The sequence below is a fragment of the Schistocerca americana genome, chromosome 2 (genome assembly GCF_021461395.2).
Source record: "Schistocerca americana isolate TAMUIC-IGC-003095 chromosome 2, iqSchAmer2.1, whole genome shotgun sequence".
Taxonomy (NCBI): domain Eukaryota; kingdom Metazoa; phylum Arthropoda; class Insecta; order Orthoptera; family Acrididae; genus Schistocerca; species Schistocerca americana.
The window spans coordinates 138,265,674-138,280,622 of NC_060120.1; the positions used below are offsets into that span (position 1 = coordinate 138,265,674).

Genomic DNA, 14,949 nt, shown 5'->3' on the forward strand with positions numbered 1-14,949 from the left:
ACCATGAAAGTTATTCCCTAATGTCTTAAAATATGTGCTATTAACTTTTCCCTTGCCATTGTTTTCTCCATTTACTTTCTTCATCAATTATACGAAGAATATCCTCGTTCCGTACCAACCCAACTAATTTCAACGCCGTTCGGTATCGCCACATCTTAAATGCTTCGATTGTCTTCATTTCCGTTTTTCTCACTACCATACAACATCGTACACCAAACGAACGTTATCAGAAATTACTTTCTCAGATTAAGGCCGATGTTATATGACTTCTCTCGGTTAGAAATGCGTTCTATGCCTGTGCTCATCTGCCTTTTTATGTGCTCACTACTTCGTCCTCTGTGGTTATTTTGCTACCAAGGTAATAGCAGTCTGTATCTTCATCTTTGTCGTTCTCATTTTTGATGTTAAGTTATCGCCAATCTCATTTCTGCTACTCCTCATTACTTTCGTCTTTCTTTGGTTTACTGGCAATCTAATTCTGTACTGACTAGGCTGTTTACTCCATTCAGCATGTCCTGTAGTTATTCTTTACCTACCATGAGGATAGTGATGTCGTCAGCGAATCCCTTCATTGATACCTTTCGGCCGTAATTTTAATTCAACTCCAGAAACTTTTTACATAGGGTGGGTTGAACAGTAGGAGCCGAAGACTGCACGTTTTTGGTTTCTTTTTGATTTCATTTTTTTTTATTTTTAAGGTGTCAGTCTGCTAACTGGTTTGACGCTTCTCACACCGAGTTCCTCTGCTGTGCAAACTTTTCCATCTCAAGTAACACTTGCTAACTACCTCCTCAACAGTTTCCTGTATGTATTCCAATCTCTTTCTTCCTATACACTTTTTATCCTCTGTCTTACCACCGTTTTCATCCGAGAATCCTGATCTTCGTCTTCCATTCTTATTGTTCCCCTCTTATTCTCGTATCTTTTGTATATTATCCGTCTTTCCCTGAAGATTGATCCCACTTTTGTCAGAAATTCGTTCTCCGGGCACGAAATTAGTTGTAGTATTGTCAAATGTCTGTGTGAACTGAGGAAGAGTTATACCATCACAGGAACTTTACTTCCAACACATCATCTCTTTTGAATGAAACAGCGACTGTCACAAGACGACATTTGTGTCAAGGGAAGTCTCCATCTCCGTCCCAACAGACTAAAGTTAAGCTTTTACATACGACAGTATTTAATATGCGTCTTATAAAACAGAAGTTTAAATACAAAAAAAAAAAAAACAGCCAAAAGCAGAGTTTTGCCGTTAAGCATGCTTGACTTTCATACAGTCTAGAGGTGTGAACGTGATTTCACAAAGAGCTTTCTCAATGTCTCGGTGGGTAGTGATTCTGATATACACATATTTCGTCTGCTCTTCCCGAGAGTTTCACTAATATTGTTGCCTACGTAGCAAACATGGTTCCTGCTACTGTTACAAATCGAATGTCCAGTGAGACAAGTAGTTCAATAAATAAGAAGGAAAACAGCTTTCATTCGGTGACAGAAATTCGTAGAACCAAGCTGGTGGACGGCGTGTTGTAAGCTGAGAATTCACTTCAGTGTTTTTCGAATGCGAGCTCAACACAATGAATTTGCTTGTAATCTCTTTCAAGACATTTTGTATTCTGTGGACCCAAGCATTACGCGGTTACACCTAAACATCACTCAGCTACGTTGTATGACATACGGTAAGTCGAGGAGATGGCAAAATATACGAAACCTAAGGACATCACACACATCCATGCCCGAGGCAGGATTCGAACCAGCGACCGTAGCAGCAGCGCGGTTCCGGACTGAAGCGCCTAGAACCGCTCAGTCACAGCTACCAAATACTGTAAATTATTACGAAAAGAGATATATTGCCATCGTGGCCGCATCATAATGTAAAATGCTCAAGAAGTTTGTACTGAATTATTGGATTCTCTTATGATAATACAAATTTATCAACCATTTCCTCTTCCAAATATCCTACCGTTCCTTTCAACTTTATCGTCTCATGACGATGGTACCTTAAAAATTCAGCTGTGTGAATAATCTGGGAAAGAATGAGACTGAAATGCTTTAATTACAGTAATTTAGTGACTGACACGAAGGGTGCTTCGAACCTCAGCACTGGCATTTCAGTTCTCGCCATGTAGTTATTAATATTGGTAGCATCAAATTATATAGTTGGATATGTTCTCCACATTGTATAGCTCAGCGTTTTGGGAACACACAAACCCGTCTTCAGAATCTCCCTTATTTTAGTTATATATCCTTCGGCCACCGTATCATGTAAAATAAAATACAGTCGACTGTTTGCGTTACTTTATACCAATCGTCTAACTTCACACAACGAATTGTCACTCATGCATGATTCATGACCGTCTAAAGACAACCATTGACCATTTTAAGCTGTTTCACAGGGCGTACACAATCTCACATTATACAGAAAGGAGAACATCGAAATGATTTCCAGTTTTGGTTTGAGACTTGTGAATAGCCGGCCGGTGTGGCCGTGCGGTTCTTGGCGCTTCAGTCTGGAACCGCGTGACCGCTACGGTCGCAGGTTCGAATCCTGCCTCGGGCATGGATGTGTGTGATGTCCTTAGGTTAGTTAGGTTTAAGTAGTTCTAGGTCTACGGGACTGATGTCCTCAGATGTTAAGTCCCATAGTGCTTAGAACCATTTTACCGAGCACTTCCTCGATCACTAAACTGCAACACGCCTTAGAAAACAGAAGATGACTGATTAGGATTCCATATCCATGCACGGGAACATGGTTTTGATTCGTATAGTCTTTTCATGTTTGACATGTAACTTGGTTGTTCAGGTTGGGTCACCAACTTGAGGCCTAAGAGAAGTTAAGCACACCAGACGGCCCACAACTCATAAGGGCTGCTGCTTGTCAGATTTCAGTGGCATCGAGTTTCTCACAGGTGCAGAATGCAGGCATTTTCATTCGCCACTCCATGCTCTAACGGACAGCACTCCACTGCAAAGTGCTGCTTCCTGGTGGCACTATTCAAATGTTTATTTCCAACAAGTGCTGGAAATCATCTTCCGTCGTGGGGAAGTCACTAGCTCTTAAAATAGCATCTTATGCCCCAATCACGACCGTTTATAACGATTACGGAACGACTATGGTATCCACATTAGCCAGGAATAATATGTTGCAATAGGTCGTCATACTTCATCCACGTTAACTTAGCCACACTCATTACTGACTGAAATGTGAAAATACGGCCTCTTAACTTGTCCAGGAAGGAAAATGACGAGGGCTAGACCAAATCTGGCACAGGCCATTCACTGATACAAGATAAAAAATTTATTTATCACAGACTGAAATACATGAACCCAATGAAGAATGTAATTAAACAACAAAGAATCTGAATACTGAGCAATGATCAGTGATGGCAGTAAACAATGAATCTGAACACTGAACATTAATCAGTGAGAGCAGCAATCACTGTTTGCCAGGCCATAAGGTAAAACACTGATACAAATTCAAGCCAGATTTAAACAGCCATAAAAATTACCAAAACTTCATGAGCAGAAGGCACCAATAAGAAATTTAATAAACTCAACCGGACACATAATAGGCTACTGCCAAAAAGTTCTCGAGCCAAAATACAAAATGACCAAAGGAGAACAAAAGATTTAAAACCTCATAAAACAGACATGATAGCAAGGCTTGCAGGGTTCCACAAAAGTATTCAAATAATAAAAATGTACATTAAATAAAGATGATCATTGAGTTCTCAACCACTAGTAGAATGTTTAAGTAACGTAAAGAAGCAATAAGGTTATAAAAAGGAGTGTCTTTTAATTAACGAATTGAATGACTCAGAACTGCTGTAAAGTTTCAACTTAACTGTATACAGCAGCATTAAAGGTTACAGCAGCGCTTGGAAGAAACAGAACTACAGAGGACTGCACTATATTTCGCTGTCCGAAGCTAGCGCACAGAATCACATAAACTGGCGGCTGTGAAAGCCGACTGGGCCCAGAATGAGTGGGTCTCAACAAGGAACGGTAAAGAGCGCTGATGCCAAAGCATAAGCAGTCTTAACAAATTTCTTGCAGCACACATAAATTACAATTAATGCAACCTCAAGTCACAGCCAAGATTATAGTAAATAATGAATACGCTCGCCATAGTTAATGCAGTTTCTTACGGAGCGATATTTGAAACTGATTTGTCTGCTAAGAAGTTAGCAGAAAACTTGAGACACCACTTACAATTGGAATAAGGAAATTTCAGAATTAAATCGTTGTACCATATCCTGCTGGAACAAATGATTAACCACACCCCGAGCCAATCGCCTCAAATTCTACGACTCCTTGGCACGTACACAGTCCACGCCAAGATCAGAACGGACGTTGTGTCCAAAAACAAATTAAAATTTCCATCTGAGCCAATTAAATAAGGCAAGCGCATTATATGCACAGCCTGAAGCAGAATAAGCAGTACATAACCCTCAATGAATAAGACAAAGAGGAGTCAAATCCAAAGAGACGGTCAAATTTTTGCAAAACGATAACTACAAATTGAACAGAGCATTTCTTCAAAGTATTTAAATTAAAAATAGATCATACTGAACTTAACACTGACCCTGATAACATTCGGGCAACACGAAAATCCACTTCCATAGCAGGAATAGACAATATGTGATAACATTAAAATCGACCTCTGTGCGCAGGAATTAATATCAACTAATAGTTATCTGCCTCAAAGAAAGTGAAAATTAATAACAGGCTGATAGAAGCACTTGAACACATAAATACCACACTGCCAACAAAGTTCACGACAGACTTCCTTGTAGAAGCGGACACTAACATTAATCCAAATTAAAGCCACCAGATAAAATTTCCAACAAGATACAATGTACAAATACACTACATGATCAAAAGTATCCAGACACCAGGCTGAAAAATAACTTAAAAGTTCGTAACGCCCTCCATTGGTAATGCTGGAATTAATATGGTGTTGGCCCACCTTTAACCTTGATGACAGCTTCCACTCTCGCAGACATACGTTCAATCAAGTGCTGGAAGGTTTATTGGGGAATGGCAGCCCATTCTTCACGAAATGCTGCACTGAAGAGAGGTATCGATGTCGGACGGTGAGACCTGGCACAAAGTCGGCGTTCCAAAACATCCCAGAGATGTTCTATATAATTCAAGTCAGAGCTCTGTGCAGGCCAGTCCATTAGAGGGATGTTATGGTCGTGTAACCACCCCGCCACAGGCCGTGCATTATGAACAGGTGCTCGACTTTGTTGAAAGATGCAATCGCCATCCGCGAATTGCTCTTCATCAGTGGGAAGCAAGAAGGTGCTTAAAACATCAATATAGGCTTGTGTTGTGATAGTGCCACCCAAAGCAGCAAGGGGTGCAAGCCCCTTCATGACCACACCATAAGACCACCGCCTCCGAATTTTACTTTTGGTGCTACACACCTTGGCAGATGACCTTCACCGGGCATTCGCCATACCCATACCCTGCCATGGGATCGCCACATTGTGTACAGTGATTCGTCACTCCACACAACATTTTTCCACTGTTCAATCGTCCACGTTTTACGCTCCTTACACCAAGCGAGGCGTCGTTTGGCATTTACCAGCGTGATGTGTGGCTTATGGGCAACCGCTCGACCATGAAATCCAAGTTATCTCACCTCCCGCCTAACTGTCATAGTACTTGCAGTGGATCCTGATGCACTCTGTAATTCTTGTGTGATGGTCTGGGTAGACGTCTCCCTATTACACTGTAACCTCCCCACAGATAACTGATATGTATAATAACCTCCCAACAGCAAAAATATACTATATATAATTCACATTCAGCGTAACCTCCCAACAGTTAATTTCCGTAACCTATCATAATAAAATGTGACTAATCTCTCAAAAAAAATTGCGGCTCACTTATAACCTTTCAATAATTGACTGTGAGTTTAAACTGGTAAATTTTGGACGTCAGCAGTGCTGCGTCATGGCCCTGAAAGATCATTCTGAATAAATTGAAAATTCTTACCTCAATAAGGTCGCCGGATAACGCATATATATCAGCTCCTATATGAAATTTTTCTGGCATATCCCAGTGCAATGCTGGCCGATATACACTCCTGGAAATGGAAAAAAGAACACATTGACACCGGTGTGTCAGACCCACCATATTTGCTCCGGACACTGCGAGAGGGCTGTACAAGAAATGATCACACGCACGGCACAGCGGACACACCAGGAACCGCGGTGTTGGCCGTCGAATGGCGCTAGCTGCGCAGCATTTGTGCACCGCCGTCGTCAGTGTCAGCCAGTTTGCCGTGGCATACGGAGCTCCATCGCAGTCTTTAAGACTGGTAGCATGCCGCGACAGCGTGGACGTGAACCGTATGTGCAGTTGACGGACTTTGAGCGAGGACGTATAGTGGGCATGCGGGAGGCCGGGTGGACGTACCGCCGAAGTGCTCAACACGTGGGGCGTGAGGTCTCCACAGTACATCAATGTTGTCGCCAGTGGTCGGCGGAAGGTGCACGTGCCCGTCGACCTGGGACCGGACCGCAGCGACGCACGGATGCACGCCAAGACCGTAGGATCCTACGCAGTGCCGTAAGGGACCGCACCGCCACTTCCCAGCAAATTAGGGACACTGTTGCTCCTGGGGAATCGGCGAGGACCATTCGCAACCGTCTCCATGAAGCTGGGCTACGGTCCCGCACACCGTTAGGCCGTCTTCCGCTCACGCCCCAACATCGTGCAGCCCGCCTCCAGTGGTGTCGCGACAGGCGTGAATGGAGGGACGAATGGAGACGTGTCGTCTTCAGCGATGAGAGTCGCTTCTGCCTTGGTGCCAATGATGGTCGTATGCGTGTTTGGCGCCGTGCAGGTGAGCGCCACAATCAGGATTGCATACGACCGAGGCACACAGGGCCAACACCCGGCATCATGGTGTGGGGAGCGATCTCCTACACTGGCCGTACACCACTGGTGATCGTCGAGGGGACACTGAATAGTGCACGGTACATCCAAACCGTCATCGAACCCATCGTTCTACCATTCCTAGACCGGCAAGGGAACTTGCTGTTCCAACAGGACAATGCACGTCCGCATGTATCCCGTGCCACCCAACGTGCTCTAGAAGGTGTAAGTCAACTACCCTGGCCAGCAAGATCTCTGGATCTGTCCCCCATTGAGCATGTTTGGGACTGGATGAAGCGTCGTCTCACGCGGTCTGCACGTCCAGCACGAACGCTGGTCCAACTGAGGCGCCAGGTGGAAATGGCATGGCAAGCCGTTCCACAGGACTACATCCAGCATCTCTACGATCGTCTCCATGGGAGAATAGCAGCTTGCATTGCTGCGAAAGGTGGATATACACTGTACTAGTGCCGACATTGTGCATGCTCTGTTGCCTGTGTCTATGTGCCTGTGGTTCTGTCAGTGTGATCATGTGATGTATCTGACCCCAGGAATGTGTCAATAAAGTTTCCGCTTCCTGGGACAATGAATTCACGGTGTTCTTATTTCAATTTCCAGGAGTGTATTTATCATGTATAGAAGAAACAACTGATTTTTCTTTACAATAATCGGGATGACCATGGATTGGAAAAATTAGTAAATTCTTTAAATTGAAATGAATGATTGTCAAAAGTTAATTTTTATAGGAAAGATTATTAAGAGATTTCTTTAAAAAAAACATTAACATGGAACCCGATATAACAATACTACATATGGGCGAGGCTGCTTTTACCTTATATTACAACGCTCAGGCACCGCCATTGTTCCCACGACCTTCCCAGCCAACTAGATACACCAGACTGATAGCTACTAATTACTCCTACTGCCACACATCTGCTCGAGTGCGCTAGCAACAAATTCCTTTATCATGGACCTCTTACAACACACTACGAACATGTTCAACTGTCGGCGGTCTTTGTCAGTCAACAGACGAGGTCGGCCTGTATGCTTTTATGCTGTACATGTCCCTTCACGTTTTCACTTCACTATCACATCAGAAACAGTGGATCTAGGGATGTTGAGAAGTGTGGGAATCTCGCGTACAGACGTATGACACAAGTGACACCCAATCACCTGACCACGTTTGAAGTCCGTGAGTTCCGCAGAGTGCCCTATTCCGCCCTCTCACGATGTCTAATGACTACTGAGGTCGCTGATATCGAGTACCTGGCAGTAGATGGCAGCATAATGCACCTAATATAAAAAGTGTATGTTTTTGGGTCCGGATACTTTTGATCACTCGGTGTGTATAGTTAAAATATTTAAGAGACCTCTTTAATACGAATTCTTGCTTATATAATTCAGCCTGCAAATTCCATGGGGGCGCTGACTTCAGTACCAATAAACAGAACTGGAGCATGAAAATGCGGTAAACACACCTGAACACCCGGCAGGGTTCTAATAATCCACTTCTGTGGTTCGTCGGCACTGCTAGCCAAACACGGGTCAACGTGACTCCTGTACATCCTTCCCAATTTACGCCCGATGAGTGGCTACAAAAGGCCTCCTTTCCACTTCGTTGCTCCACTGGTACCACCTTCATCAGGCTGTCATACTGCCCTTGCGTGTCCAGCAAGGCGGACCTCAAGCCACGGCAGAGGTAGCTTCGCTCGCTGGGCAACATCTTAGAGCCAAAAATAAGGACGGGCGCCTCGATATCGATACACTACGACAAATGGCCTCAGCTCACTGACCACACAAACGCGTGTGCAGCGCATCGCGAATTTCTTTCTTGACGCCCGTTGGATGTTGTTGGGATAGATGGGCTCGGTATTAACACATAATCTAAAACTGGCTTAGCCGTGCGGCCTAAGACGGCTTGCCACGCTTCGCCCCCCCCCCCCCCCCCCCACCTCATCAGAGGTTTGAGTCCTCCCTCGGGCATGGTAGTGTGTGTTGTCCTTAGCGTAAGTTAGTTTAAGTTAGGTAGTTTTTAACCCTGGCTACCGATGACCTCAGCAGTTACGTCCCACGGCAACTTACCACAAATTTCCAGAACCGGCTTAAACATTTTACGTCATGATGCACCTACAAAGCCAGCTACGTTTAGTCGACAATAGCTGGGGAATCTCACGCTCACATGTGCTGTGTACGTTGCTTTGCAGGTGGCTCGCAAGTGGCTGGTGCCGAGAGTGCAGCTGGCCGCACAGATAGGGATGCGCTCTTACGCCCAGTCTCCGGACGGCCCCATCAAGCTGCAGCTGACCCACGTGCAGGGAGAGTTCGCTCTGTTGATCCTCGGACTCTTCTTGTCGCTGGTTGTCCTCCTGGTAGAAATCGCCATTCACCGCAAAACCGCCGTCGTCGCACAGCTGAAGGGCTTCACCACGACGAAAGTAAAGCAGAGGGCGCATCCCACAGAACCCCGGTCAAGAAAGGAGCTCCGTCAGTTCGTCTATTATACAATCGACGCCGACGAGCAAGATGGGTCACAGATATTAAATGTTAATAAAAGAAAGTGATCCTGTTCATCAGAAGTTCTTGTCTGGAGATCGCATATATTGACATGCCATTTTTGCAATTGATGTGGTGTCCGTCGGTGCACTACATTTAAAATCATTTTTGATATTGGCTCACTTGTCGCGACAGAAATATCACTGCTTTAGTTGTAGCGCCGATGAAATTTTTCTGATTGGATGATATAGCGTTAAATTCTGCGATAAACAGAAATTACTTATTAGCTATTAATCTTATTGTCTAATAACAGCTACATCGGTATACGAAAATTCTAATGACTAACACACACACACATACACACACGTACGCTCTACGTGACTTACTTCCCTTTCCTTCCTTCGTAGATCGTACATGGATAGTTTGCAAAGCTGGTATTGGTAACCATTCTTAACGAGGGTTTTCTCTGTTTGTAACCGTTGTAATCTGTTAGCGAAAATAAATATTTTGACGCAAAAAATTCAGCCTAGTTTGCCTCCTTCCCTTAGGGCATGGAGTATTTGACGAATGTGGTTCTTAGGCGCCGTTTGTCGCTCGTATACCGCAATGTCTTTGTCTGTCATTAGCTGGCTGATTGTAACGCTGTTCTGAAAAACGTAAAAAACCATACTGCAACAGCATTCTATGTTTCTGCGACGCCGTAACATTGTTCCATACTCCACCTTCACACTGGTTTTCTTAAGAGAGTCTAACATTGGGTATAAACTGACAATAATGGGGGGGGGGGGGGGTGAAGTGATTAAACGCTGTGTGGTACGTGTATATTTTACCATTGGTAGTACTGGTAAACGGTCTCGTAAAGTTACATACGGCAGGGAGAGCGGCGTGTTGACCACATGCCTCTCCATATCCGCATCCAGTGACGCCTGTGGTCTGAGGATGACACGGCGGCCGGTCCGTGCCCCTTGTGCCTTCCAAGGCATGTTCGGACGGTGTAGTACTGGTAAACAGCTTACGAAAAACGTAAACAATCCGAATGGAGATGTTCATTTCCCTAGTGGGTTGCCTTATTAATCTTAAAAGTTTTATTTCCATTATAAAACAGCTATGATGGAAATAGTCACAAATCTGTCTCCATACAAATACGAAAGTAATATGTAACGGACCTCTTGGGGTTCGAGTTCAGCCACTGGCGAGGGTGACGGTTTTAATTACAATGTTATAGTGTATCCTCAATAGTTTCACGAGTAACCACGTAATACGCTGTCTTATGTTGCATATGTATTTGAAAAATGTAAGTTTTAGCATTCAACTGATTTGTTTCTACATAAACGTTTAAATAATAATTTTGTAAACAAAATATGAATAATTCTCTACGTTAGGCCTGTAAGTAATTATACGTTTCAGTGTGCAAATTTAATTACTCTGGCTTTTCAAATAAAGATGCCCTTATTATAGCAATGTAAGATTGTTCTGTTGATCATTAAAGCGCTACAAATACTCCTTGACTAATTATTCTCTAAACTTTGTAAACTTAAAAAATTTATAACTGTGTATGCGTTTATAATAATTTAGTGAGATGTCGATGCCCACCAAGATTTCCTCACCTGTGTCAACCTTTTTATCTCAGAGTAGCAGTTGCAACCTTCGTCTTCAATTATTTGCTTGATGTATTCCAGTCTCTGCCTTACACTACAGTTTTTACCCTCTGCATCTCCCGATATTACCATGGAAATTATCCACCAGTGTCTTTACAGTTTTCCTATCATGTAGGACCCTCAAAACATATTTTTATGAATTTTAACAACATTGGACGGTCATCTTCACGTACTAATTCAAAAGATACGTCCAAATTATTAATAAATTCATTGAAAGCAGATTCTGTACCATATAAAATCTGGGGAATGTATTTAAGGGCATCACTGATACCAGTGATAGGTACTACTGCTCCAGCATCGACAACTGCACTACTCACAGAGCAGTATTCTTCATCAAAGAGCTGTATAAAATAAATACGAAATGGGTGTTCGGTCAAACACTTGGTCACGCAAAGCAACATACATAATTGGACTACCATGGGCCAAGCTGGGTAGCATTGGATGGGTAACCCCTTAAAGTTCTTATTAAAATTGCGTATGTTCTCTTATCTTAAAACACATACCTTCCTTTCTGCCGCAGAACGTACAATCATAATGTGTAATCTACGCATCACCGATGATTAGGAGGACTTCTTATTTGTTAGGTTGCATAGTGTCAGCTGTGCGAGCCGCGTGAATGGACTCGGACGTCAACCAAAAAACAAAATAATTTTGCATACCCTTAACCTCTCACATGCAAACTGGCTTCATTTACTAAGTTTCATAGTGTGAACAGTGCGAGCCGTGCAAACTAACTCGAAAGTCAACAATATAAAAGGAAATTTTGCTTGTGCGTAACATTGTACACTCGAATGATTTTAACCTACCCTTAAATTGTAACAAGTGAAATAACCCAGACGTTCTGCAGTCCACCTTTCATGGACTACTTTTTTGAAAAAAAAAAGTGTCCTCCACCAACTGCTAGATATCTTTGGGGCGCCTCTGCGTGCCGCGACAGAAGTCTCATCAAATACTGGTGCATGTTTGGTTTTCACCGTTTACGCTAGAGTCACTACATTGAACACCGCGCATGGTGAGACGATGAAACATATATTCATCACACAGAATTACAATTTAGTATGTACAACTAACAAACAAGAAATGACGTACGTGGAAACGGCAATGGGCTTCCGTGAGCTGCATGATAATCCCGCCTTACGGGAAGCATCATGCTGTCGAATGGGGGCGGATCCTCTCAGACTCGCGTTGCGCCTCGCGACGGCGCATAGAAACCAGCCACTCACACATGCAACTGTCATATCTCCTCTCAACATTCACTCCAAGAGTCCCACACGCCAGGCACACACAAAAATGACTATCTAAGCGCAATAAATACGTACTAATTACTACAACAGAAAATCGATTTACAAAACGCGAAGTGTTGTTAACGGTCATCTACAGTTTTCGAAGTCGTGTCCACTACTCTCAGGCTGATGGTCGTTAAATATCTCCCAACCTCAAAGTCGTCATCATAAATTGCGTAAGCATTCGGTGCTGCTACCTGTCGCACCGAGTATGAGCCCTCGCTCAGGTGGGAAAACTTCCTTTCCTTTCTCTCTTCGGCATCAGACAGCCTATGCAGTCTTACTAGGACTCTGTTCCCGATGTCATAAGTCTTCTTCCTTTTTTCTCTTCCCCCTATTCCATTCTTCTCGTCGCCTTCTCCATCACGAACTCTCGAGCCCGATTGACGTGTTGCTGGTTTGTTTCTGTCTCTCCTCCCGTCGGAAGTTTGACGATCCTGTCAGCCACTGATTTCTCAAGTTTCTAGAACCGTAGGTCTATTGGTCTGTATTCCGTACTGCAATTAACGGCTCCACTAAAATACCACTCTTTCTCCCGAAGGCACTGGACACTGAGTCTGTCATAAACCAATACCCTATAGAACACTCCCAGCTGGTGCATGTATCGTTATTCGGGATTAGACTGAGGGTTTCTAATTAAGGAGTATGTCATTTTGATCCCTTAATTTTCTAATTCTGCCTTCAGTCCCGGAAATGTGATTCTAGCAAGACCTGGAAGCATTCTCTTGGGCCTACCACACATGCGCACATAACCTTCCGTCAAAATTCTTACACAGCTTTTCGTTGTGGTGCAGTTTGTGGCGTAGAGCCTGACATGCTTAGTAAATGCGTGTTTCCACTCTTTGGCGATTGTCACGTACAACTTCGTCGCCCCGCTTTGACCAAGGTGATGATGACTGCCTTAACATTGCCATTACAAACTTATTTCTTACTCGCTCGACGTGTTCTTTGTTGTCCTCCCGCGAAGGATATAGGATTAACCAGTCGGCAACTTGTTGTGTTTACCTCAGCAATAAGCACTTTCCTGATCGTATTCCTGAATCGCCAGGGCCACGGCATCACTCTGTTACTCGTGTATCTGGTGGTTATTAGGAATGTTAGAGTGTGGTGATCCATGTATAAACAAGTTTTACGGCCTAGCAGGTAACTCCTAAGCTGTTTTGTCGCATAGGCAATGCCCATCATTTATAGTTCGATATGAAAGACCGTGCCTCTGCATCCAGTAGCTTCTGGATGCCAGTAGCTACAATGTGCATATGTCCATCCTTACTGTCCTGCTGTAGGTATTTCCCAATTCCTTGCACACTTGTGTCTGTGAAGAGTTGGAGAGGTTCCGAGAAGTCAGGGTGTACCAAATAAATAACGTCACGGAGCGCTAACTTAATCTTTTCGATAGCATTTTCCTCCTCGTTTCCCAAGCTCCATTTCTTGCCCTTCTTGAACAGCGCGAGTAAAGGACCCAACATCTGTGCGAAATTGCCCTCTGTAAAATGAAATCTCAAGAACCTCCTTCACTCTCACGGCCTCTCTCGTTATTCGGCGACGCCTGCATGTAATTCACGTTGCGTCTGTGGTCTGGCACTTCGTTCCTGTCCCGCTCTCTCTGGTGTAGACCATGGCGTCTATATCGCTCTCGTCTACTCCCTTCTTCTTTTCTTCGTCCTTTATTGTGCCAATTCTGCCTGTCATTGCGCCGAACAAACCCTTCTGACGCCCTATTTACTGTCCTGCATTAGTGTGTGCCGTCCTTTGTTCCTCCTGCACCTTAATGTCGTCCAGATACCTTAAAATATCAAGGAATTGTTCTCTCGGCAGTGCACCGAGGAGTGAGCTTCGTACATGAGCAAGAAAGTTTGAAAGCATCGCGCTACACCATTCCTCATCAATCAGTTTGTCGTCCAAGTACTCCACCAGAACGTGAGTAGTGTATGTTGTCATGGTTTAGCGTGACTGTGGCGCATACTGTCCCCAAAATACAGAGGGGTCCAAAAAAAATCTATCTTCTGTTTAAAAGTCCATAACTGGCAAACTAATTGATAGTGTAGTGTTGTATTGCGTTGTTTTGTTTTGTCAGATGACAGTCGCCAGATAGTCAGTGTTTTGTTCTTAGTTGCACCTAGTTACTCGAGTAAACATGGCTGGCGCAAGGCTTACATTCGATGAAAGCAAGCCGAATGGAGTACTGCAAATGGTTTACCAACATGGTGCGCAACGATGAAGAGTTTGCAGAGATGATTGTGTGGTCTGCTGAGGCACAGTTCACACTCAGTGGTACAGTAAATCGCCACAATTGCATCTTCTGGGCCGCCGAAAATCCGAACGTCCATGTAGACAAATCCGTGAGTTTGTCAGGAGTAAATGTGTAGTGTGGGTTGTCTTACCGGGGCTTGATTGGGCCATTCTTCTTTGATGGCACAGTTACCGGTGAGGCGTACCTTCGGAAGCTTCAAACATCCATTTCACCTGCCATCCGAGACTTGTATGGTGACGGAAGAATTTACTTTCAACAAAATGGTGCCCCAGCCCTCTACCAAAATCGTATTAGGGCGTATCTCGACGAAAATCTACCAGGAAGATGGATAGGCCGTAGAGGTGCTGTGGAGTATCCACCACGTTCCCCAGACCTA

The 14,949-nt window shown here is 44.0% G+C and overlaps 1 protein-coding gene across 1 annotated transcript in view; it reads left to right on the forward strand.

Annotated features, from left to right (window-relative positions):
* The window catches only part of LOC124593833 (glutamate receptor 1-like), a 115,674-nt gene extending 106,225 nt beyond the window's left edge, over positions 1–9,449 (forward strand). The window contains exon 7 of the mRNA XM_047132181.1: positions 9,093–9,449. Coding sequence (XP_046988137.1) covers positions 9,093–9,449 — 357 coding nt within the window. The remainder of the gene's footprint in view (positions 1–9,092) is intronic.
* Positions 9,450–14,949: the final 5,500 nt, after the last annotated feature.